The sequence below is a fragment of the Galleria mellonella genome, unplaced genomic scaffold (genome assembly GCF_026898425.1).
Source record: "Galleria mellonella isolate WM207_F2 unplaced genomic scaffold, CSIRO_AGI_GalMel_v1 utg146, whole genome shotgun sequence".
Taxonomy (NCBI): Eukaryota; Metazoa; Arthropoda; class Insecta; order Lepidoptera; family Pyralidae; genus Galleria; species Galleria mellonella.
In genome coordinates this window covers 7,522,443-7,549,719 of record NW_026441999.1, presented here as the reverse complement: position 1 = coordinate 7,549,719, position 27,277 = coordinate 7,522,443, and the positions used below count along the sequence as shown (strand labels likewise).

The window sequence follows — 27,277 nt, the reverse complement described above, 5'->3', positions numbered from 1 at the left end:
AGCATATACCGATAGCACAGGCAGGGTTACCATTCCATGACCAAAACACCCCAGCTGTTTCATCGTTGCTTTTCTTACAGCTATGAATTAGACTTTACAATACATTAGTCTCGAATAGTGTTTGGAAATATTAATATTTTATTTTGAAATTCGAATTTGAGTAGTGATGTATCATAAATAACTTAAATGTTAAAAAAAAATAAGTAACATGCTTATTTTTTTTTTTTTTTTTTATTTGATAGTTATGTTCGTAATAGAAGATTTGTGTACGTCAAATGTATTTATTTTTGTTAGTTGGTGTGCTGTTGAATATACTAATTTTTTTTTTTATTAATGACAATGGAATGGTCACCTCGTTTTACGCTGATTAGATGGATGGGTGATAGGTGAATATGAAAGCAGGTCGGTTAGTCCATCGTGACGAATTCATCAGGAATAAATCATCAGGATTTTCAGCGGGTACCGCATGGAGGTAGACCTCCATGCTGTTATATTGTATTGTATATTGCCAGTCTTATATTGTATTATATACTTAAATGATAATTACGTACCTAATACCTTCATAAAGTTACATCCAATTCAACTGATCGGTTATTTTATAGCATTTTATGATTGATTCTTTAGATTAATATAACTTGTTTTTTTTTATTTATGAACCGATTGAAATAAAACACTAAATGTTAAGTGGCGCAAACCGCAACGTATTAGTTAAAACCGCGTTCAAATCGATTAAGCTGTTTCTGATATTAGCGTGCACAAACGTAAACAGATAAACAGACAAAAATTGTAAAAATCATTGTTTTGGGTTCTGTTGCGTCCATAAAGTCCCCCTATAATAGTTTTTCTTATATATCTTCCATGTACAGACAACAGAACAACAAACAGTTACGATTTTATTATATATATATATATATACAGCACATTATTTATCAATGGTCGTTAACGGTTAAGGTATATTTTGTGACGTCATGTGTAGTTTGAGCCTAGCATAGCAAGGTGTGGGTTCCGTAGACTTAAAGTATAATTCATACTAATAGCGGTTGTTTATTTATTAAATGTATTTAAGGCAATCCCCAATAACATCTTGGGTTATAAGGATTGGTTCCCGAAATTTAATTTAAGTTTTTTAAGTGATTTTGTAATGACATAATCGTTTCCCCGTTTCAGAAGCTAAATGGTGACGAGAAGAAAGAGACCCCAATGGATGTAGACGAAACTGGTAAGTTTAACGATATCTCTTTTTAAACTAATCATAAAATATGCACGAGGGACCAACTGACCTGCATCATCCTCACCTATCGTCCCTGACACGTGACAGGTGAGGATGAAAAGGCAGATCAGTTAACCCATAGTGACGAATTTAGCAATAGTCACGATGGTTTCTAGGGGGAACCGCGAAAACCTCGACCTGATAAGGTATATTGATAACTATGGGGGCTAACTTCCCCATTACTAACAATCCCTTCCCCCCACCATGCAGACGGGGTTACTATTATATTTTCATCCATTAAAAAATCATATTACTGTCATTACTTGTCATATTTATAAAGAAAGCAGATACTATTCTTAATATATGCAATACATCTTATAAACAATCCTCAGACAACACCCAAGAAAAGCAGCCAGAGAAGACAGAAACAACAGAGCCGGTAGCAGAAGTAAACAAACAGCCAGAAGCAGAACCAGAGCCGGAAACAAAGGAGGACAAGACCGAAACAGACTCCAGCCAGGAGACAGACAGCGAGACCAAGTCCCAAGACTCGCAAGAGGACAAACTGGAGAAACTGAACGACGTGGAGATGGAGGAGAAGGAGGTGAACGGCGCGCCCGAGGTGTTGGAAGCGAAGACGGTGGAGTCAATAGCCGCCGCCACCCCCCTAACGACCACGGCGTGATGGTAAATTTGTTCTAACTTAGTAGGGTTGTTACGCAAATCTTCTATCGGGTGTTCATTTAACTGATGCCTAATAAGACATTTTCGGTGTAATATTACGTAATATCGGAAATTTTCTAAAATAAATTATTATTAGAATTAGTTCACAACAGGTGTACATGACTATTATTTTGGTCACTAATAAGATATGTTTAAAATTACACAATCGAGAAGCTTCCGTCATCGTCTCTTTCATTTTTCCACTGTCCGCCATTTTGTTTTTGTCGTACATTCAAAATGGCGTCCACGAATATTTTACGCGCGAAGAACTGAAGATGTAAGCGACTAAAATATTAGAACAGTGAATAGTTTTTATATTTAAGAAAATATAGTTGCTTGTAAATCTTCGGAAGGTGTTGACGTGAATGAAAATATGCGTGGACGTTAAATTAAAAAAAAAATTACAAACCAAGTTCACTCAAAAAGAAATTATATCCAATCCTCTGTATAATTATTTCTTTGCTAATAAAAATAAAACAATACTGCAGAATCAATATAAATCAGTCATATGTAATATTCATCAATATTGACACACTCAGCCATTGTCTCTTGTATGCTCGGTTATGTTAAAAGTTTACCATAGGGTATCTTAACAATTAACAATTTAATATGATTTCATAATTTCGGATCATCCACTAACTTGATAAAAAAAAACAGTTTCATTAAAAAAAAAAAAACATTAAAACGGTTCACAATTAGGAAAGATGTCAATCACGTAAAATAAAAAAAAAAACAATCTTAATACGTGACTTCTTTTTGAAGTCTTTTGAAAATAGTTCCTCCAGGTGTTCTATTTATAGGCTGTTTCCTAGTTACATGGTTTCTGGCCGTCTTAAAAATCGTTTACAAGCCGAGTAATTCCTATTGGCATCAAAGAATCGATCTTCAACGAATGCACATGCTTGCCAACAACGCATGTTTGCTATAGCATGGTTATGCTAAAAATAAAGTTGAAGGCATAATTTCTAACAGTTTAACATTGTTAGCTTTTTGCATTTGTATGCTGCGAATATGCGAGATTTGTGGCCTGTTTTATTGCTCAATAAATTCATATGTTTTAAAAGAGGTAGCATTGAAAATTTGGTTCTCAAACTCTTAATTAAATTAGTCTCTATTTTTTTAGAGAATTCATTGAGAATTGTCTATGGTCAGGACTTTATAAGCAGTATAAAAAGTCCTTAAGTCATAGAAAAGTTTTCACCTCACTCTGCGCGAGTCTCACTTCTACCACTTGTACAACGAACTGTGCTCACAGGAATTGTTCAATATGATGCCCACGGCCACTTTCTACTATCGTACAGCTCGCCATCGACAGGGAGTTCATCCCCATATGTTAGAGCCTGAATTGGTCGTGTACAACTCGGTTTCAGAGATGTTTCCTCTCACGAACGCTAAGGTTGTGGAATGAGCTCCCTGTCGAGGCTTTTCCAAGAGATTACAGCATAGGGTTCTTCAAAAGGAAGGTAAAAGGTTTCTTCAGGGCCGGCAACGCACGTGTAATAGCCTTACGACATGTCTGCTACGGTAACCGCTTACCATTAGATAGGCCGTATGCTTGTTTGTTACCTCAGTGGTGTAAAAAAAATTTAGAACTAACAATAACGCCCCGGCTTCGCACAGGTAGGTAGGTAGGTAGAGTGATATCACAGATAATTCGTATTTATGTTACTGTATTTCACTTGAATTATTCACTTGTCATTGTATATTTTTATTTATAGTGCAATAAAGAGTTAAATAAATAAATAAATAATGTAGCTTTTGTAAATTAAAGAATTGTAAAATTTTAATAAGTTAAGTCTTTTTTTGAGTTTATCCGTTAGAAACAGAAAAATCGAATCTATCCTCCTTAAATTTAGCCTCTTATTTATAAAAATTAAAATCTTAGAGAATATTAGTGCAGAGAATACTAATGCCATATTTACTGAAATATGTTGAACAGTTGACAAGCTACACAAGCAAATATTGCAACCGCGCGAAGCCGGGGCGGGTTGCTAGTTGATCGATATATAAAATACCCTATGGCCTTCTCCACCCCAAATATTGTATATATATATATATATATATATATATATATATATATATATATATATATATATATATATATATACCAGATTTCGTGACGATTGGTCGAACCGTTAAGGCGCCAAGACAACACAAACAGGATCACTTTTACATTTATAGCACTAGCTTTTACACGCGGCTTTGGAACCTGTGTTTCATCACCATCTCATATAAATACGTGTATACCAAATTTCATAATTAATTTATTATATTTTACCAACTAAGGGAACTTGACGGATTCCCAATTCCGCTCCCTTAGCGATCACAATATATGAAATATCTAAATTGCCATACCAATATTGCCATTCTGCGAAACTCGACAAGTTTACAAGTCAATAATGATAGATTTAAGCGCTTGAAACGCTAAGTGGTGGTAACAAAGAAACTTACATTTATAATATTTGGAAAGATCAAAAGCTATCTCGTTAGATAAGCTATCAATTTATTAGCAATTTAAACAGGCCCCAATTGTATCGTTCACTCTTGACAATATCATTCGCAACATTTCGTCTCGCCTTTGTTGGTGTTTCTTGTGCGTGATCAGCCCTAGAATATTTTTGTATTTCAATTGTATGATACCATACAATTTGTATTAAGCGTTCGAAGTTCAATTTTCTAATAGAATCCTCTTGTAAATGTCCATTAAAAAGATTAATTAATTAATTTAATTAATAATATTCGAACATTTTATATTAGCTGACTGCGGTAAAAGATGTGTTATTTTAGAGGCTCCTTACAATTAATATCTTAATAAGATATTAAAAAAAAATTGTTTTATCATTTAAAAAGGTTCAATTCTCGTATGCAAACCATGAAAGGACTTCTTAATTTATTTGCGCTCACATAAATCTGTTTGCTCTACGAAAACTGATTACTTCTATAATAGCAGTCTATGTGTTCTCCAACTCTATGGTCTATCTATGTTGCAATTTTCATCAAAATCCGTCCAGCTGTCATCTAATGAACATCTCTAAAAGCTTTCACATTTATAATACTAGTAAAATTAATGTCTCGTTAACATTCATTCTCTATGTCTCATATAAATATATATATATATATATATATATATATATATATAATGACATTTACCGCAGTCAGAGTGTAGTGAATTTTACTTCGAATTGTATAACAGTAACTTACAGCTCGTAATCTTGACTGTTTATCTAAGTTATAATTAGACCGCTTAACCGTAAAATTAGTTACACCTGTGTTACATGTCAAAACATAAATAATTTAATAAAATTCTGAATGATATAATTGATGATAATGATAATTTTAAATAGTGCTCTGCTACCAAAAATAATAAATCTCAAACATACATGCTTCAAATAATTGAAAAATACTTGGAACTTGAAGCTAAATATATAAATACAAAGTTTAGCTATGGATTTATGTATAGATTTTGATTCAAAATAGTAATAAACAAACATTAAAATTGTTTCATTTTAAAATATTAAAGGAAATTGTCTATGAATCTTACAGTTAAAAATCGTGTTTGAATTCGCTTAACAGAATGAGTGTTACCAGTAATAGTAAATTAATTTTATAAAATATGAAACAACATTGGTACTTAACCGAATCATAAGTTATTAATTTCTATGAGTATATATTTTAATAATATAAAAATTGCAATATTTCCGTCGGTTACTTTATATTTATAATACTAAATGTCATGGTTGATTGCTAATAAACATTGCTTTAGAAACTTAATTGTTGCTAAATTTTAATTAATTATTAAATATTGGCATTATTTACGAAATTTAATTAATTACGAAATGAAAAAAATATACAGTAACAAAAATGCAATTCACCTGTTTAATATAAATATAATGACAAAATAACATCATGTATGTTTCTATATTAAAAAAAAAGTATCGCTGAAATAGGGTAATGTCCGAATTATCTGTCAACTGTCAAAAACAATTGTCAAAGTTTCTGAACATAGATTAAGGACAGGATCTTTATGTTCTCTTTCTACGTTTCTGTATCATGATTTTTTTAATTACTCTGATAGCCAACTAGAATGCTAATCATGCATGCAACTTGTCACTGAGCTGTTTTTAAAATTTGGATTTAAATAGCAAAAAGTATTTGAAATTTTTAGAAACACTATTAAATGTTTGCAAAATTCCTAATATTTTTTTTTCTTTATTGATGAAAATAGAATGGTAATTCCACCTGCGGTATTAGTATACGCTGGTGAAGCACAAGTGAAGTGTGGATGAAGCAGGTCAGTTGGCACATCGTGGTGGATTTATCAAAAATTAATCTTAAGGGTTTCCAGAGGTCACCGCGTCGCAGTCGACCTGAGTTGCTATATTGCTAGCAATGTGCCTATTAAATTTCATAACTAACTCCCTAAATCCCTTTCCGCCAAATTTCTAATATTACATTTGTTGCACACAATTGTTCTACAATTGTTTTAATTCTCTATCAGCGTCATCATCATCATTGCCTTTTTACATTTATATCTATCAGCGTCTATTTATCTATAGTTTATTTCTATCAGAGTATTTTTAAAAAGAATCACAAATATTGAAAACTGTTTTTGGTAATTGACAATAAAATTAGACGTTGACATGCTAGGATTTGTATGGTCTTAGCCAATTATTTTATTAAAAAAAAAAAAAAGAAATTAAAACATTCATAATTAACTGAATGTTATGTCCAATGTATACAAATCATTTATCAAATGTAATTTATTCATTTAGAATAACTTTGTTTGTTTACATGCAAGGGGCGTACACAACGACGCGAGTTCAGCTGCAAAGTACAAAATAAAACGTTTGTCAAATCGTGGCATAAATATATTAAATTAACGGAATAGAAGTCCAATTTTGTAGTCAGTCAATAATAATCACTATATACATATGTAATGGGGTAATTAATGGACTCACTATGTTTTTGTCGTTTCCAAAACTTGTTTCACGGTGAGCATCATGGGCGAAACAGTATACTCTGTTATGTCCACGGTACTGCTCATGTTTATAGGCGACGGTTACCACTTTCCATCAGGTGGGCCGTCAGCTTGTTTGCCATTCTAAGTTGTATAAATAAAAAACCCCTGAAGAAGACCTCCAAATGAAGTCGAAATAGTTGTCGGAAATGACTAAAACATAGTGAGTTAATTTTCTGTTTACATAGGTATATAGGACATCGAATAAAAAAAAATAACATAAGTTTTAAAAATAATAATTATCTATTTCCACTAAAACATATTGTGTTTGCATCGTATATATTGATGGGCAGTATTTACTCGAGAAAACATGATTTGTTCATTTATTAAAACATATATAAAACTAAGTGTGAACGCTCTACAAGTATTATGATTAAATATTATATATTTACTCTATGCATAATGTTTGGTAAAAATTCAGTGTGAAATATGTATTTCATATAATTATTTTTGTAAGACAAATACACCGCTATTTACTCTCTATTTATCGTAACAGTTGACTGGTAGAGAATGCCATCAGGCATTAAGTCCGCCCTGTACACATATTTTAATGTATGCAAAAGTATAAATAAATTAAAGTTCCCCCTTAGCCGCCAATAATTAAATAAATAGATATATACTCTTTATTGTTTCCTCCATAAGATTACAATAGTAAACTTATTATAAATACAAACAATTACATTGAGAAAACAATGGGCGGCCTTATCGCTAAGAGCGACCTCTTCCAGAGGCAACCTTTGGATGGAGAGGAGTAGTTATATAAACAGTTTGATCGGAGGCACGATGAAAATTCTATTTTTAAACGCATATGGAGATGTGATGGTAAAGCTTTTTTTTTTGTATAAAATAAGTAAAACGGCTCTCTAAATAAAGCGGTAATCGAATCCATCGACAGAATTGTCATCGCTAAAGTCTTATAAGATAGAAAGACAGCGACATCTGATATTTCATTCCCACTCATGGATCCGCTTGCCGCTTGTCTATGGGGGCCAGAGAGATGTATGGTATGTTGGAATTATATTCGCATTAATCCTATTGTATTTTTCGTTTCTTTAACTATTCAATACAACTAACTGGTGCCTTGCTAATGCCAGTTATTAAAAAAAAAGACCATCTTGTCCTTTGAACACAACAGCTAAAACATAAATTTAGACTAAAAAAACAAAATTGTTAGCAAAATCAAATAAGAAATGAAAGAATAAGAAACAATAATTGAAAGTGTAAGTAGAGGATTGGACGTGCATTCATTGGTCTAAATCTAAGTTAATGGACTTTTTACACATGACAACGTAATATGGAAATATCATAATTGTGATTTTAAGTTGTAAAAGCATACGTTAAAGTTAGAAATTGCCACGAAATTATATATATCACTACGACCGACCCGGCAAACGTTGTTCTGCCATATAAATTATTTGTAGTGAATATTTTAGTATGAAATACCACTTATGAACTATTCTCATACCTGTCAAATATCATAAAAATGGGTCGAGTTCCGTTCAGAGGAGTGCGACCACAAACACTGTGACACGAGATTGTTTATATATAGATTTATAAATATAGTATTGCCAGTATATGATATATTCCATGTGTATTTGTAGAATTGTAAATGATATAAAAGAATTATATTTGATAATGTAGCTTCTATAGTGTGTACGCCTCATTAGAACCCGTCTATAAACATCAAGATTACGCGCGTAACTTTACTTATGTGTAATATAGTAACATTCAACATTTCAGTTACATTAATGTAACAAAATATTTTAATTAGAACGAGGTTGCTAGATAATATAAAATATAGGTAGGTGAAGTGTCAAATGCTGTCTGTCTTGAGACAGGTACAAAAAAAATAATAATTCGGAATTAGGTAAGATTAGTGGTAATAAAACAATGATGTTTTAATATTAAATCAGGTTATATGGCGTCTAAAACTTGACAAATGGACTGACAAGGCTCTCGTCCTAATCAGTTGATTTCTATAAAGTATTTGGCGCGAAACGGTGACGTTTCGAACGGCATGTTTGTAATTATAATCTATGGGAATTAAAATATCATTGTGACAAAATTTTGTTGACTTTTTTATTTTATTTTATAAAGTTTCGTATGTAAGTACAAATGTACGTCACTTTCACACTTATATTTCTTGATTGTTAAAATACAGATGAACTATAATGTATTGTGTTTTCCTAATAAAATAGTAGTGTAAACATCTGTTTTTTAATTATTACCTTTATCGTGTCCACAGAAAGCAAGCCACCTCACTCTGCGTCTAGTTTTCTAAATGAAGGCTAAGGAAAAAAGCTTAGAAGGCCTTTTGCATTACTTATACTTTACCTATCTTGCAAAAGCCCCGGCTTAAAAAAAACGCTGTATATATCACATATCTCTTGCAAAACTACAACGTTTATGCTGGAAGTGTTATAAAACTTAGATAAGTACGTAAGTACGTTATACTGTCGGCCAAAGACATACATTTTAATAGAGTTATTAAACTTTAACATAGCCCTGTTCACTCTCCATAGACGAATATGTCGATCATGCTATTAGATTATTTAAAAAACAAGGCGACACGTTTCTATTTAGTTCTATTTTAAGCCTACAACATAGATAACTTAGTTATCTATTGGCTATAGTTCACTTGTGAAAGATTTTTTTTATTTTACATATAAAAATGTAATGTTCATACAGCCTAACATAAAGATATACAAATTTTTCTCTGTACTGCATATTCACTGATAGATAATGTTATACAATAATATTAATTAAAAATATTTTTAAACGTTCGTGTAAAACTAATATAATCCACTGTCATGTCAATATTTTTAACCCTTTGAGTGCCGACGAGCGTTATCGCGCTCGTGCGCATTGCAACTGACAGTGCCACGAGCGTCATGGTGCTCGTGAAATCAGTCGCTGTTAAGCTTGCTGTAAAAACAATAATATTAAAATTGGATAATTTTTGGAGATAGTTTTTTTTAGAGACAAGGGGTAAATGACATCAACACGACAAAGATTTCTTTGGCATTTTTAAGTAGATATGAGTAAAAATCAATGGCGCTAAAAGGGTTAAATAAACTACATAGATACGTATTCTCTTTAGACAGAACTTACTGGTTATCATTGTGTGAGTTACAATTTAGATAAAGGTTACTTTAACAAGTTAGCTTGATTAGTACTATAAAAGTACTAAATAAAAAATTAAAAAATATTTCCACTTTTATTTTCCATCTGGCATAATAACAATATTACACTGTAACATTGGATTATAAATTGACAGTGGAGTACAGAGTAGTATGGAGGACACCATTACATGCATGCTCTGTACTGTAACGTAACACATTACTAAGGGGTATTACAAATTGATTTTGTTGACTTCGCACCGAATCTGACTCTATGTTGTTTTAAAGTTTCTACAGAATAGGGAAACGATGTGTAGCACCTGTCATATCAAAGTGATGTACTTGAAAATCAGCATTGTTCTTAAACTTAATAAAACATGTCCAGAGTGACAATAATACGCTAATATAGGACAGAAAAGGACCTAACAGCCCCATTGCTAGCAATATGTCCTATTTTTTTTTTTTTATAATGGAATGGTAACACCGCCTGCGATATTGGTATACGCTGGCGGGGCACCAGTGAAGTATGATAGCCGGTCTGATAACCTCGTGACGAATTCACCAAAAACCATGACGGTTTCCAGGGGGAACCGCGTGGGGGTCCATTCCAGTCAGTGTATATTACTAGCAGTCGGGCAGCTAGTTCCCGCCCTGGCGTCCCAATAGCGCAGGCGGAGTTGCCAGTCCATTTTGCTCCATTAAAAAAAATATACGCTAATATAATTAGGAATTATATTCTTACTCAAAAATGGGACGTTAGTACCCAATTTTTGTTTGTAAATCTACAATTGTCAGAAGATCACTGTGCGATAGTCAAACTACGAATCAAATATGTAACGAAGTTGTAAAACGATCAGAAATCCAGCGGTAATACTGTTGAATAGTTCGAAAAGAACACTTTTCTCTTAAAGGTCTCTTGAGAAAGTTGTCGCATTTTCAGGATTAACATACTTAGGGGTCGTTACATACTTGAGAGATTTTAATTCTCTAGTATTTTATTTAACGCATTCAAACACAATTTTATTATGCTACTTAGAATGGCAAACAAACTGACGGCCCACCTGATGGAAAGTGGTAACTGTCGCCTATAGACATGAACAGTACCATGGACATAACAGAGAATACTGTTTCGCCCTTTTATACCCCACATGCGTTGCTATTCCTGAGGACTCAAGTGTTATTCCACTGTACCCTGTAAATTCACTGCCACATCCCACCCTTCAAACACAACTGTTTCACGGTAAAAACACGAATGGGTTAACACAAGCAAACGACTTTTGTACAAAGTCTCCCTTTGGTGAAACATTTCCACTTTATCTATGGTAGAGCATAGAAATATTAACGCTAGATATCTGATTGTTACATCCTTTACAATACAATACAAATACCATATAGTTTATAATCAAATAATCATTTCTAACGGTAATACTTTTCGAAAATTCGAGTATGGGAATGTCTGTTATCAAAAATTTTATAAAAAATCTGCTTAGTTCCATTAACATTGAAGACACTTGTACAGAAATTGTCAGACATCCGCTAAGAGAAACATATTTTTATTAAAAAAAAAAAGCTGAATCTCGACTTAATTACCAAAAGTCTATTCTAAAAATAAAATTCCCTCGGGTTCCGCAAAAATTCACTCTACATGTTGATAATTAAGTCGATATTACATTGAGATTGCTAACATAAACATTTATTACTAAACTCGAAAACTTAAGAATAGATGTAGAAACTACTAAATGAATTATAATTAATCTTAGCAAACTTAGGACGGGCCTAATGCGCCCCATCTAACGTTTTGAAATTTTTAAAAAATACAGTTGCTTCCTTTAATTTTAAAATGTAAAATATTCAAAACTACAATTTTTAGATACCTTATTATTCTACACTTTTTTTTTAATAAGTTACCACATGGTAGTTTTTTACAGTTAAAAAAAAACAAAGTATTTTTAGTAAAAATCTTAGTTGAATAAACATGGTAGTTACGAATCCTCTTCAACAAACTGGCCACAAATTTGTCTGAGACAATAATTTTGAGGATATTTCTTTTTTGTAGCATACAACACCTAATGTGTTTATTTTGTTGTACTGATGTGATGTGGCAACACCCGTCCATAGCCTTAGACAGTCGTGTACACTTACGAAGCGACGTGAAGTAGGCGACACATCACTACTGGTCACTTATATCGGCATCCTCCTCTTCTGAAAAGAAAATTAATAATTGAGACACATTTCGAAGATGACAACATAAACATGAGAACAGTTAAAAATGTTTGAAAAAAGTTATGATGAGTTTAATGGAAAAAATGACCAAACAAATCATTCCCTCCCCTAAGAACCTTCACACCTGTTTTATTTACCCTAATATTTTGTCATAAAATTTGTACCTGATAGTTTTCGAAAAACTGTTTGAAAATTTTGAAATTTTATTTTATTGTAATTCACAATGATCTTTATCTTTAAAATTTTTTATTTATAATATAGAATTACATATTTTTTCTTCAATAATTTGAAATGTGGCAAAAATTAACTGTATCCCGTGACTTTGTCCGTGGTCGCATCGTAATATTGCTTACCTAGAATCTCCTTCAAGAAATACTCGTAGGTAGCTAGAGATTAGCATGTTCAAACAAACAAACACTTCAGCTATATTATAATGTATTATTACCCGTACTGTACCCGTTGCGAGTCGAGGGGGGAGTTGCTAGTACATAATATTACATCTATATGTATGCTGGTCGTGTAGTCCCATAGTCCCAGTAGCATAGAATAGGCCACCCCTTCCTTTCCCGTGAGTGTGTAAGAGGCGACTAAGAGAGGGCGAGGGATAGGCAGCAGCGTCCCTCTTAAAACATATCTAAAGCCTGACTATGGTTACCAATCTACTTGCCAAGCGTAGCCACTACTGGCAAAACCCCCAAGGGGGAGGCTTAAGCTCAGCAGTGGACAGTTAAAAGCTGATATGATAATGAAGTATGGTGGTTACCATCCGCTGGATGAGTGCCATTGGTCCTGTCGAGGTGTAGGTGTCGGAGTCGCGCGGCCGCCTCCTCCTCGCTGCCGGCGGGTGCTCCGCTGCTGTCCATCGCGTCTTCGAATTGTTCCTCGCCTGCACACACGATACATTTCAGAGCCTACGCCCAAGACTTAGTAAGGATCCATCTTCAATTTCGTAATTAACTGTTTTTCCATGATTCGGTTACAAATATATTTAACATACGAGGTCTGTCCGGAAAGTTCGTATAAAAGTGTTCTGGAATGCGAGAAAGAGGAGTGGGGAGGCCAGGTAAGCGCAGGACCCCTTCCTTATGTCCCTAACAATGCTTCAGTTCTGGTCTGACCGCCGTGCGGTGCGAACTGGCTTGTCACGCCATCTGTGAAGTTACCTCTTAACGAAACCCCGTCGGCATGGAGCCCGCTTCCGTTGAAGAGCAGCGCGTCGTAATCAAGTTTCTCTCGAAACTCGGCAAGAATGGCCGTGAAATTTTTGCCGATCTCAGAACAGTTTATGGGGATGATGCTGTGAAGGAACCAACCGTCCACAAGTGGCTAAAAAGATTCAGAGAGGGCCGAGAAAGCGTTCAAGATGACCCACGTTCAGGACGTCCTTCCACTTCACATTCCGACGAAAACGTGGAAAGAATTCGAACTTGTGTTAATGGGGACCGTCGTTTAACGGTCAGACAGGTGGCTGAAGAGCTTAATTTGGGCAAAACCGTGGTCCACGAAATTCTAAGAAACGAACTTCAAATGAAAAAAATTTGCGCCAAGATCGTTCCGTGAGTTTTTGAGTAAAAATTCCATTACGGTGACCGAACACCCCCTATTCGCCGGATTTGGCCCCGTGTGACTTCTTCTTGTTCCCAAAAACCAAATTGGTACTTCGGGGGCGGCATTTGGGGGACATAAATGAGATAAAAAAAGCTACGACGGGGCAGCTGAGAAACCTACAACCAGAGGACTTTCAAGGAGCCTTCTCACAGTGGAAACGGCGTTGGCACAAGTGCATTATGTCACAGGGGGAGTACTTTGAAGGGGATAAAATTGATTTACCTGAATAATTGTAAAATAAAATTTTTAAAAAACTTTTATACGTACTTTCCGGACAAACCTCGTATAGTCATTTGCTTGAGCACCTCTGTTCCATTCGTGTTTCTACCGTAAAGCAGTTGTGTTTAAATGGCAGTGTTTCGGTTTGAAGGGTGGGATATGGCGTGAATTTACAGGGTACAGAGGAATAACACCTGAGTCGTCAGGAATGGCAACGCATGGGGGGTATCGTGGGTGAAACAATATACTCTGTTATGCCGAAATCTAGTAGGAACTCTGGTTCTTCATAACAATAAATGAATGAATGAAAATTTATTTCAATAATCAATAAATAACACAGGACACCCTGACCCTGAGGATAGAACAAAGAAAGTCAAAAGAGAAAAGAAATTTGAGACTCCTTTGAACTAAGCAGCTGTCAAGTGGTTCTTTTATTTATGCCAATATCAATACATACACTCGTCGAACTCCTCGCCGTCCATGTAGGGGTCGTCCTCGTCCACCTCGTCTGTGGGGTCCGGGTGGAGGGCCTGCCCTTGACTCATCGCAGAGTACATCGCTTGAAGGTCGCCCTCACTTTGTGGTACAAAACTAGAGAGAACAATCATTTTTAGATTTACCCCTTTATTCATAAAAAAAGGTCTTGTCGTTTTGAAAACTTATTTTAGCTTTTGAAGTGTTTTGTCTCTTTCTTTTATGCTAGATTCTCAAGTTGAAAGAAAGTGATAAAATACTGTAACAACAAAAATACATTTGTAATAGGTTTAAATTTTTACATATTACATTTAGGGATTGCCAACCCGCTTACTAAGCGTGGCAACCACTGGTAAAACTCTCATTACGGAGGAGCCTATGTCCAGCAGTGGACAGTTAATGACTGCTACGACAATAACATAGTATTGCAAAACTGCTTTGTGAGATGTAATCTCTGTACGCAATAAGTATAGACCAGCCTTTCCCAAAGTGGGCGACAACGCCCCCTTGTGGGCGCTGCAAACCTATAGGGGGGCAGTAAGAGATCCAGAAAAAAAAAATAGGGGCGTTGTGTAGAGGCTTGGGGCGTGATTTGTTAATCTTGGTTTTTAAGTAGGTAAAAAAATGGGGGCGCTAAAAAATAATTAATTCTCAAAGTGGGCAGTAGACAAAACAAGTTTGGGAACTCCTGGTATAGACATATAAATTTAACATTAGTGCTACTACTCGTGTGACGGTGTCGCCCTCTATTGTCGACAATATTTACGGTGCCTAAAATACACTCAAAGGCACTGTGCCATGTCAACAGCCTCACGTACCCACCAAAGCTTCGTTTTGTCGTTATAATCATTTTTAAGCAACTGCAAAATAATTTTTTTTACGTTTGCTACTTGATAACTCCAATAAACCAATTTGGATGTTTTTTTTTTATTTGAAAAGATGTACATACAGATTAATCCCATACAAATTTTATGGAATCAATTCAGCAGTTTAACATTAGTTTTTAAAACATATTTTGAACAAATTTTGCCATGAAATGGAGTTGTTTTATTTTTTTTTCTGAAATGCAATCCTAAAGTATTAAAGAATCCAAACTGAAGTATTACAATTAAAAAGTATAGTTAATCTATGGGGTCTGAACAGTGGGTGATTACCGTAACTGCGTGATGGGCTGATCGTCAGCATCGAATTCATCATCATCATCCTCGTTGGTGTCCCCGCCGCCAGTCGCCGGCTGCGCTAGCTCGGGTATTCTGCAACCATTTCATAATTACTTGATTCAAGAAAAAGTTGTAACTGAGCTGAGCTTTTTCAAATAACTTCAAGGTTCTCAATGCAGTTGTATTTTTTTTATGATTGTTAACTCATCACTCTGTCAGTTGGAAACCGATTTGGAAGGGGGGAAAGGGATTGTTAGTAATGGAGACTGAGAATCCCATTGCTAGCAATATACCCAACCAGGTCGACCCCCTCGCGGTTCCCCCTGGAAACTATCATGGTTAATTCCTGATGAATTCATCGTGATGGGCTAACTGGCCTGTTTTCATTCTCATCTATCACCCTTCACTGGTGCTCCGCCAGCGTATCCCGTTAGCGCAGGCTAGTTGGGGTTACCATACCATTTTCACCCATAAAAAAAACCGATTTCGAAAATTTTTTTTATTTGAAAGGGTATACTTACAGATTGGTCCCTTAAATATTTGTTATCAAAATTGGTACAGTATTTTAGTTTTTAAATTAAAATAACTGGTTTTTAAATAGTATAGTACTTTTTAGCGAATCGGTTAGCAACCTAGAAAAAATGCTACAAGAACTAGATTTGGAAAGTAAGAAAATTGGCCTAAATATGAATGCAACCAAAACAAAGATCATGACAAACCACAGCAAAAAATTTATCACAATAGAAGAGAACCCTATAGATTATGTGGATAGTTATGTGTACCTAGGTAAAATGGTCTCTTTCGAAACGAACAGTGGAGAAAATGAAGTCGATAGAAGAATAAACATAACATGGAAGAAATATTGGGCTCAAAAAGAAATCCTTAAAGGGAACTACAGTCTCAACTTAAAAAAGATAATTATGGATTCCTGCATCCTGCCAAGCCTAACATATGCATGCCAAACATGGACCTATACAGAAAAAATAAAGAACAAAATCCTATCATGTCAGCATGCGATAGAAAGAAGTATCTTAAAGTTAAGAAAAATACAGAAAATAAGAAACACTGATATTAGGAAGAAAACCAAAATAAAAGATGCTCTTCAGCATAGTATGAAACAGAAGTGGAGATGGGCAGGTCATATAGTGAGGTACAAAGATAAAAGGTGGACTCTCCAAACAACAAAATGGCGAGGTCCAGCAGGAAAAAGAAATGTTGGAAGACAAAGAAAGAGATGGGCAGATGACATAATAAAGATAGCAGGAAAGAACTGGACGGGTATTGCTATAGATAAGGAGAAGTGGAAAAAGATGGAGGAGGCTTTTACCCTTGGGGACCACGGAAGTGGATAAAAAGCTATAATAATAATAAAAACTGGTTTTTCCATAATTGAAGACGGTTTTGTTTTTTTTATGTAACACTATTTAATTTTTAAACAAAAGTATTTGTAATTTTATATATATATATTTATATATATTTATATATATATTTTATGCAACTTAGAATGGCAAACAAGCTGACGGCCCACCTGATGGAAAGTGGTAACCATCGCCTATAGACATGAGCAGTACCATGGACATAACAGAGTATACTGTTTCGCACATGATACCCGCCATGCGTTGCCATGGATACTATTTGAAATACTTTTTTGACATATTTATTTTTTTTTCATCTAAATATATTCACTTTTACGTTATATGCATAGTTTTTTATTGTACAGTCACATTCACTAAAATAAACATGTAAGAATCATTCTTGTCTATTTTTTTTTATAATTATTAGTTTAAATCATCAATGTGTACCTGAGTTCATAATTGAGTACCATGTACAAAGCAGGGGACGGATCCCTCTGGACTGCGTGGAGCGAGATGCTGGGGTACAGAAGCGAGATCGCGGGAGCGGCCACACCGGACGGCCTCACGCCGCCTCCCCACACCACATTACTGGAAATATTTGACAGTTTAAAAATAATAAAAAAATTAAGAGGAAACCTTTGCTAACAGACAAACAGACAATAGTATTTTTTTTCTTTTCAACAAGCTGACGGCCCACCTGATGGAAAGTGGTAACTGTCGCCTATAGACATAAGCAGTACCATGGACATAACAGAGTGTACTGTTTCGCCCATGATACCCTCCATGTGTTGCCATTCCTGAGGACTCAAGTGTTATTCCTCTGTACCCTGTAAATTCACGCCATATCCCACTATTCAAACCGAAACACAGCCATGCAAACACAACTGCACAGAGGTACTCAAGCAAACGACTTTTGTAAAAGTCTCCCTCTGGTGATAAAGTGGAAAACCTTCTACATTTGCTAGTGGAATATGGCCGGAATTGTAACCTGAAACAGCGGATTCTGGGCGATTTGCCAATATATAACAGTAATATCAATCTAATACTAAATCAACCTGGCAGTCACAATGCAAAACGGTTACATCGGTGGGTAAAGGAGCCCCTAACAAACTGGCACTAACTTTCAGACATTCCCTATGAGGCTGGCATAGTTACTCAAGTGTACTAAAAAATTAATAATTCCTCGAAAAAATAAATAATTAAGTATTATTTTATTAAATAAAATATAATTTTGAATTAAAAAAACCATTGGCCAGGGGGGAAGGGACTGTTAGTAATGTGTACCAGTCCCATTGCTAGCAATATACCCTGTCAGGTTGACATCCACATGGTCCCACCTAGAAACCATTGTGCTGAATTCCTGGTGTATTCATCACAATGGGCTAACTGACCTGCCTTTTCATCTCACCTATCATCATTCACTGGTGTGCTCCGCCAGCGTATCCCGTTAGCATAGGTGAGATTACCACCAATGTCTTCCATTTAAAAAAATTACATTGGCCATCTTCAGGGGCATCTTTATTTACGACATGTTGTATTTTACCCACTCGTCATTTAGATTAATATTTGATCAAGTTATTCTTGATATTTCAACAACCTGTTCCTGACTATTTACATTATGAATAGAATGTTACAGAAGATACAGAAAACATACTCATTCTGAACTTATTTCAAAATACATTGAAATTAAAAATATATTGAATTATTTGTCTACATAATACAGAAAGAGGTATGTTAAAAAGGGAAAAATTTAACTATTTTATAATCGTGTCAGATAGGAGATATTTTTTAAGGGCCATATTTATAGATCCTCATATCAATACACATAATAAAAATTATAATTATTGTCTGTCTGTTTATAGAAGATATATAAGAAAAACTATTATAGGGCGACTTTCTGAACAAAATAGAATCCAAAACAATATTTTTTAGAATTTTTGTTGGCTGTATGTTTGTGCACAGTAATCTCAGAAATGGCTTGGCTAATTTTAATGTAGTTTTCACTAATTCGTGCTGTTTGCTCCTCTTAACATTTAATGTTTGTTTTATTTCAATTGGTTCATAAATAAAAAGTTATATCAATATAAAGAATCACATACAAAAAGTTATAAAATATAAGCTTTATGAAGGTAGGTTATATACCATATTTTAACTCATAGGATATTTTATACACTTCACATTTCACATGGGCACCGCCGCGAGAAACAGTCAGTAAATACAGAAAGAAACATTTAATATGTATTACTATAAATTCAAAATTATTTGTATAAATAAATCCTAAGTGTTTCCACTAACCAAAAAATCTTCAATCACAGAGGTCACTACACACCCCACATAAACAAATTAAAACAACAACTAAGCAATTTATTTTGTTTACTTACATGACAGATTCACAAACATGAAAATGGGGTCAAACTTGAGGTGTCGTCCTCATCTCTTAAATGAATGTATCTATTTGATATTACAGCAAAATGATTATTCTAAGGGTCAGTGTGAACCAAATAAAATTTATTTATAAACATTTAAGTCAAATCATTATAAATTTTGTTCTAGCTGTTCCATAACATTAATACTTTAAAAAAATAAAAATTGTTTTTATTTTAAATATAGGTTTAAATAATGCTTGAGAAAGGATCGCAGTAGTATCATTATTAAGAAGAATTCGATATTATTTGATCTAGAAAAAAAAAGTGTTTATAAATTTTTCAACTCGTGTTGTAAATTCTAAAATTTAGTTTCCTCACCTTTCAGTGATGTATAAGGTGGCTGTGCCGAGTTCCTGATCATTCACAAAGAGTTTTGTCGAAGGGGTCTGAAGAAGGATTCCTTCGACAGGTTGTGAAAAAGTCGACGACACCACAACCATGTTGAATTATTAAAAAAATATATAAGGCAATTTACGCTCTAATTGTCGTTTACAGAAGACCAATTAACGGCCCCTTTTTTTAAACAATTAATGATATTTATTAAACTACAAAGACAATCTTTTTTTATATATGAAATTGAATCATAAAATGCAGTACATACAATAAAACACGTTTTTAGAATACAAAAACAGTGTTGCCACTCGTAAGTTTCCACAATATTCATACCATAACCACAGCAGTGTGACCATTTGTGGCAAATTGCCGCCGTTTTACCAAACTTTGCTCCTAAATTTTGTGTGGCAAATTATGCTGATGATTTACAAAAGTGGCAGATTTAAAGAATTTCAAGAAAATTCACATTACCTAATTTAAATTTTTAATAAAGATGTCTTTTTTTAAAGTTTTTTACTTTATACTTTTTACAATTCTGTCATAAGTAATCACACTGAACTATATGAGATATATAAGAACCACTGAGCTGTACTTCGGTTTAAAGGGTAGGATATGGCATGAATTTACTGGGTACAGAGGAATAACACTTGAGTCCTCAGGAATGGCAACGCATGGGGTGCATCATAGGCGAAACAATATACTCTATTATGTCCATGGTACTGCTCATGTCTATAGGCCACGGTTACCACTTTCCATCAGGTGGGTCGTCAACTTGTTTGCCATTCTAAGTCGAATAAAGAAAAAAAACACAGTGGTTTTCATACAACTACGAAGTCGTTTAAAAACGAATGCCATTTTCAAGTCACTGGTACTATTTTTAATCTATGGCGTTGAACAGCGCCAGTGACGTTTGTCGTATTTGATTATGTCATATGTATTATGAATTTAACTTTGACAGTTGGGTTTAATCACAATTTTTTCGAGTGCTACTTATCGAGTTATTATTTCTTTAATTATTAATTTAGTAAATGTATGTGTACCTTTTTTTTTATTTATTTACTTAACTATCTACATAGCATGAAGTAAACTCTCTGATCTATGATGGAGAGACATATTTTATTCCTTACTTCAGTGGAAGAACCTGTACAGTCTGAAAACAGTATACCGGCACAAGATGTAAGTAAAAATTCGATTACTATAACATATTGTGAGGTGAAGTAATAGGGTCGCTAATTCCTATAACTAACTAGATGATATGTGAGAATGAAAAGGTCAGTTAGTCCATCGTGATAAATATACCTGGAACTTAGCACAATGGTTTCCAGGAGGGACCACGTGGAGGACGACCTGATCGTATATATTGCTAGCAATGGGAGTGGTAGGCCACATTACTAACAATCCTTTCGCCCCAATATACACTGTTAGATCAACCCTCCGAAAACCATATTGGTGTGATCCTAGTAAATTTATTGATTCTAATGACTTGGCTTGAACTGCTAGGGATATAAGGCTTCACACTGATGAATAAAAACCAAAATTGATTGACAATAACTATATATTATACATATAAAAAAATAACAGCATTCAGAATTTCTCCTTTTTTGAAAATTATTGAAGTTAAACTTTTTCTTTGTTCTAGCCACTGAATGGTATTGGAATACAGGGGAATAACTGTTATAGATTAAACAACAGTATCATATTTGCTGAACCATTAAATTACAGCAAGCAAATAAAAGGTAAGGAGTAATTTTACATTTTAATAAGTGTAAAAAATAAAAAAGCTTTAAAAAATTACTTTGTAATTTTACTACCATATCATACCTATCAAACTGAAACACAGTCACATGTGTATAGCTGTATGATGGTAGAACCACAATTGTGATAGTGATCCTAGTAAACTATTATACAAATCCTCCCTCTACTAAATTAAAGTAGGCAAAATGCACATGACACCCCTAGTGTAGCAGACATTCATAGACTACAGTGACCATTTACCATCAGATGGGCTACATCTTTGTTTGCCGCCTTTGTGGTTTAAAAAATCCTTTAACATTTTTATATTACACTATATTTACTCATAATTTCTTGTTTTGTTTCAGAAGAGAATACAGATGGCCAAATGACGACATTCATAGATAATGTGATAGTACAGAAAACACCTGGTAAAAGAAATAAATATCACATGTATATTGAAGATTTATCAAATCCCACATGTCCACAGGTAAATTAATCTATTTGTATTCCACGGCTTCACTTGCATGAATCAGTACGTAAAATATCATGTGCTAATATATAATAAGATAGATAACCTATGTGTGTACCAAATTCCATTCAAATTTATTTAGTAGTTTTTGCATGAAACAGTAACAAACATTTATCTATCTTTACACACTCACATTTATAATAATAATAGGAATACTCGGAACAGTGAGGTCGCTCTGTGAGGTCTGTGAAGATCCCAGGAAGCTTTTGTGCTTCTAGGCATAGCTGGCCTGGTTGTACTAGCCATGATTCATACACACAATAGCCCAATTGAGAGACTTAGTGCAGTAAAAGAATTCAATTTACATTTACAATATTATAAAGATATTAGAGTACTACTTATGTGAAGATTTTTCCTATGAAGACCGCTTATATGGCTCACTATACAGTAACTTTAAGTGCCTTCCGAAGAATAAAACAAGTAAAAAATATTTTTTAAATGATCCAAATATGGAATTAGAAAAACTAACCATCCTTCTTTGGTTTACCCATGTGAATAATATGAAGTATAGTGTTATTTAGGATATAACCTATACATGTACTAAATTTTACAAAACAATTTACAGTTTAGTTACTTATATGTATAATAAGTTATTTTATGTTTATATATATTTATTTATATATATATATGATTTAGGTACTGTTCCATTTTGTAAATACCAGTATGGTAATGAAATTACATGATACAATACATGGTGCTGTTCTCGTCTATAAGTGACGAGTTATCATTTTCCATCAGGTGGGCCGTCAGCTTGTTTGCCATTCTAAGTTGCATACAAAAATGTGAAAGTCTGACATCTTAGTCCACAGGAATCGCAATGCTTGAGGGTTACCATGGACATCATAATGCATTCTCTGATGGCCTTGGTACTATCCATATCTATAAACAGTGTTTACTGGGGGGAAAAGGGATTGTTAGTAATGGGATCTTACAGGCCAGGGATCTTACTGTCAAGTCAACCTCCATGCGGTTTTCCCTAGAAACCATTGTGATTATTTCTTGTAAAATTCATCATGATGGGTTAAATGACCTGCTTTCATCCACAATTATCATCTTTTACTGGTGCCCCACCAGTTAACAAATGGTTACTAAAAAAATGGTTACCCATTTTTATTAGGTGAACTGGACTATTAGCATATTTGTTCTTTTTCTTCTAAAAATTTCTAAAAGAGTATATTTATTTCAGCAAAATTGCAATAAAACGTTCTCGAACATGACGCTGCTCAAAGCACACATACGCAAAATCCACTGTGCTGATAGAAACCGTTACATATGTGACCAGTGTGGCAGTGGGTTCCCAGCAGTGTACCTGCTGAGAAGGCATACAGCTGTCCATGCGGGAGAAAGAGTGCAATGTCCCGTTTGTAAGAAGTCACTCAGTGCTAGGACTAAGTGAGTATTTTTATAATTTAACAGTAAGGTTAGCTATACTGGTAACATGGGCGATCTTAATGGTGGAGGAGGGAGGAGGGAATGAAGCCGGTTGAGCCGTTCCATAAAAAAACCAACTTCAATTGTGGCAAAACCAGTTATTTTGATTTTAAAACAATTACTGAGCCGCTTTTGATAAAAATTAATAGCACAAATCTGTACATATATCCTTCCAAATAAAAAAGTCTTCTAAATCGGTTTACAAGTAACGAAGTTATAAGGTAACAAATATAAAGAAAATACAACCAAATTACCGCGTTCTTTTTGTTGTCGGTTTAAGAAGTGTTCTTTTTTTACTCTTTATTTTCTTTTTCTTATACAAGCTGTTTCTAATTGTCAAAAAGTCCAAGTTTTTGACCGAACGACGTCTATTGAGTAAGAGGCGACTAAGGGAGGGCGAGGGATGGACAGCAGCGTTTTTTTTTTTATACAACTTAGAATGGCAAACAAGCTGACGGCCCACCTGATGGAAAGTGGTAACCGTCGCCTATAGACATGAGCAGTACCATGGACATAGCAGAGTATACTGTTTCGCCCATGATACCCCCCATGCGTTGCCATTCCTGAGGACTCAGGTGTTATTCCTCTGTAACCAGTAAATTCACACCATATCCCACCCTTCAAACCGAAACACAGCCATGCAAACACAACTGCTTCACGGTTGAAACACGAATGGGACAGAGGTACCCAAGCAATCGACTTTTGTACAAAGTCCCTCTGGTCCCTCTTAAAACTTTTCTAAACATCAAGTACTAACAAAACCCCCAAAGGGAGAGGCCTATGTTCAGCAGTGGACACTTAACAGCTGATATGTAGATGATTATGATTGAAGGAAATAAATTCAAATCTTGTTATTCATATATGACAGCTGATAAGATGAATTATTAATTTGTCCCCCTTGTCCGCAGCCTGTCGACCCACCTTCGGTCGCACGCGGACACACGCACGCACGAGTGCGGCGTGTGCCACAAGCGTTTTGTACGCAAGTGTACACTGAACGCCCACGTCAAGTTCGTGCACAGAGTTGGCGAACTTAATTGTGACAAATGTGACGATACGTGAGTTACACATACCGTATTTTATATGTTTTTTTTTTACTTGCAATCTACGAGTATTTTAATTTATTTAGTACAAATTAGGCATGGGTAACATAACCAACATAGCCCGATAGATAAGCAAGCTGAAGTGGCAATGGACTGGTCACATAGCTCGAAGAACCGACAACTGATAGGGAAGAAAGGTTCTAGAGCAGCGACCGCGTACGAGTAAACGCAGTGTAAGACGACCCTCCCCCACTAGATGGAGTGACGACCTGAAATGCATTGCAGGGAGTCAGTGGATGCAGGTGGCTCGGGACCGTTCTTTATGGCTGTCTATGGGGGAGGCTTATGTCCAGCAGTGGACGGATAATGGCTGAAATAATGATGAGGCATGGGTATGATATATATATGAATATTGATGCGATATCTATATATTGGGTTCCTCTGGACATTGATGATGGTAAAAAGGTCATCATCCATTTCGATATTTTTATTTTATTTGAGAAAACAAACAATTTCTTATTACATTTAGTAAATACATATAAATAACATAGAAATCAGCAAAAATAGAATATATTTAACATTGAAAAGACAGAAATACCAAATACTTAAAAGTAAGACAATATGGCAGAGATAAGAGAATTAAGTGACTACAAATACATAATTAGGTGAAGATAACTTCTCTAAGATATTTCCTGTAGATAAGGCTCTTATATCGCCCATATCGGTCGGATATCTATTTTAGAATATGTTAAAAGTCTGTTATTCAATATTTGCGTTATTATACCAGTAAATAGATATTGTAACTAAGATATTGTTATATCCCATCCCTAGGTCAAATCTTGTAACCAATTCCTACTATAGTGGCAAGTGTATGCTTTATCAAACCTGTTAATATATGGATATAAATAAAAGAGCTCAAAGGATTCTTTCTAATATTTATTTATTTACCCTTTAACGCTCAGTAAAATTCTACGTACATATGGCGTACTTAACACCGGACGGTGTTCTCTACCAGTCGACCATTGGGCGAACAGAGAAATAAGTAGGCGGTGCATTATTGAATAGAGAAAAAAAAAAATAAAGCAATATCTGATAAATTCATATATTATAAACATACACGTAATATCTAATATATAAAATTCTCGTGTCACGGTGTTTGTTACCAAACTCCTCCGAAATGGCTTTACCGATTTTCATGAAACTTTATGTGCATTTTGGTTAGGTCTGAGAATCGGCCAACATCTATTTTTCATACCCCTCAATGATAAGGGTGACCAACCCCTAAAATTTTATTTTTTATTTTTATGACAAATTTTTTTATTTTTATTTTATTATGATTTAGCATTGAAAAATACAATTTCAAAGTTTCACCTTTTACGATCAACCCCTGTTTTTTAATTGCGATTTATATTTTCTACAATAGAATTGCAAGATGGCAAAAGAATATAATAATTGCAGTACAAGAAATTCTGTTTTCTAGAAATAATATATAAGGCAAAACAACGTTTGCAGGGTCAGCTAGTATTAAATAAATAAATATTTACGTACATAAATAAATAAATATATAAAATAATACTATATAAAACAATTAAATAAGACAACTGCAATAGAAGAGCAGATAGTAATCTGTGACTTGCCGATACAAGCCTTCGATGGACAAGTGTAATTTTTTTTATCGATTCTATCGAAGTATTTTTTTTTATGTCTAGATTCACGTCCCGCATCGAACTGCGCCGGCACGTCTTGACACATAACGCGTCACCGGAGGCTTCGTAAAAGGTAGGATTTTTATACATTTATTTATAACTATCTTTTGCCCGCGACTTCGTCCACGTGACCGGTATATATTGAGCAAGAGGAAAAAAATAGCCTATGGCCTTTTTATCCCATAATAGTACGTGTACCTATATTAAATTTCTTATTATTATTATATTCCTTTATTAACCAATGTAACAGTTTTCACTACACAATGACAAGTCAATATTTACATTGTAATTTTTAAATTAATAAAATTAATAATAACAATTATAATAACATTTGAAATATAAAATAAAAATAACATTATAAATTAATTACCAGAGGGAGACTTTGTACAAAAGTCGATTGCTTGGGTACCTCTGTCCCATTCGTGTTTCTACCGTGAAGCAGTTGTGTTTACATGGCTGTGTTTCGGTTTGAAGGGTGGGATATGGCGTGAATTTACTGGGTACAGAGGAATAACACCTGAGTCCTCAGGAATGGCAACGCATGGGGGGTATCATGGGCGAAACAGTATACTCTGTTATGTCCATGGTACTGCTCATGTCTATAGACGACGGTTACCACTTTCCATCAGGTGGGCCGTTAGCTTGTTTGCCATTCTAAATTGTATAAAAAAAAAATTACGTGTCGATATAATGGTAACTACATGCCAATAATATTGACTACAGGTTATGAAATTTGAATTGTCACACTTTTTACAATGAAATCCTCATAGTCGTAGAATACTGACGGATCTATATATGTAATATTTGTCAGATCCGTCAGTATTCTACCACTGTGACGATATATAAATAAATAATAATATGTCATAATTTAATATTGGCGTTTAGGTATTCGGTCACGTTGTATAAAGCATGTTCCTCAAATCAAAATGTCTTTATTTTGTTTCTTTTTTTTTTTCTCGCCAATTTT

At 34.4% G+C, this 27,277-nt stretch overlaps 3 protein-coding genes across 4 annotated transcripts in view; 2 read left to right on the top strand and 1 right to left on the bottom strand.

Moving 5' to 3' along the window:
- The window catches only part of LOC113514875 (regulator of chromosome condensation), a 32,842-nt gene extending 23,685 nt beyond the window's left edge, over nt 1-9,157 (top strand). The window contains exons 13-14 of the mRNA XM_052892046.1: nt 1,168-1,219; nt 1,603-9,157. Coding sequence (XP_052748006.1) covers nt 1,168-1,219; nt 1,603-1,895 — 345 coding nt within the window. The 3' untranslated portion in view covers nt 1,896-9,157. The remainder of the gene's footprint in view (nt 1-1,167; nt 1,220-1,602) is intronic.
- LOC128200053 (methylosome subunit pICln) lies at nt 7,797-20,183 on the bottom strand. Of its 2 annotated transcripts, none has more exons than XM_052892048.1 (6): nt 19,853-20,183; nt 17,556-17,696; nt 15,748-15,846; nt 14,577-14,710; nt 13,056-13,178; nt 7,797-12,268 (listed from the first exon to the last, which is right to left on the bottom strand). In XM_052892048.1, the coding sequence occupies exons 1-6, from the start codon at nt 19,972-19,974 to the stop codon at nt 12,240-12,242; spliced, it is 648 nt and encodes a 215-aa protein (XP_052748008.1). In that variant the 5' UTR covers nt 19,975-20,183; the 3' UTR covers nt 7,797-12,239. The 2 variants fall into 2 exon arrangements, with proteins under 2 accessions (XP_052748008.1, XP_052748007.1); XM_052892047.1 differs by having other exon boundaries at nt 7,797-12,271; nt 19,853-20,182.
- A 785-nt stretch (nt 20,184-20,968) lies between these two features.
- On the top strand, nt 20,969-26,380 carry LOC116412866 (PR domain zinc finger protein 1-like). The gene is made up of 6 exons (XM_052892038.1): nt 20,969-21,043; nt 21,507-21,603; nt 21,967-22,088; nt 23,317-23,522; nt 24,470-24,619; nt 26,314-26,380. Exons 1-6 carry the CDS (start codon nt 20,969-20,971, stop codon nt 26,378-26,380), a joined length of 717 nt encoding a protein of 238 aa, XP_052747998.1.
- Nucleotides 26,381-27,277: the final 897 nt, after the last annotated feature.

Excerpts from the sequence above, each read along its gene's own strand:
- LOC128200053 (XM_052892047.1), bottom strand. The coding sequence starts at position 19,974 with ATGGTTGTGGTGTCGTCGACTTTTTCACAACCTGTCGAAGGAATCCTT. Across the intron at positions 17,697-19,852 it reads ACCTTATACATCACTGAAAG|TAATGTGGTGTGGGGAGGCG; the intron begins GTGAGGAAACTA and ends AAATATTTCCAG. Across the intron at positions 15,847-17,555 it reads GTACTCAATTATGAACTCAG|AATACCCGAGCTAGCGCAGC; the intron begins GTACACATTGAT and ends AAATGGTTGCAG.
- LOC116412866 (XM_052892038.1), top strand. The coding sequence starts at position 20,969 with ATGGAGAGACATATTTTATTCCTTACTTCAGTGGAAGAACCTGTACAG. Across the intron at positions 21,044-21,506 it reads ACAGTATACCGGCACAAGAT|CCACTGAATGGTATTGGAAT; the intron begins GTAAGTAAAAAT and ends TCTTTGTTCTAG. Across the intron at positions 23,523-24,469 it reads TCACTCAGTGCTAGGACTAA|CCTGTCGACCCACCTTCGGT; the intron begins GTGAGTATTTTT and ends CCTTGTCCGCAG.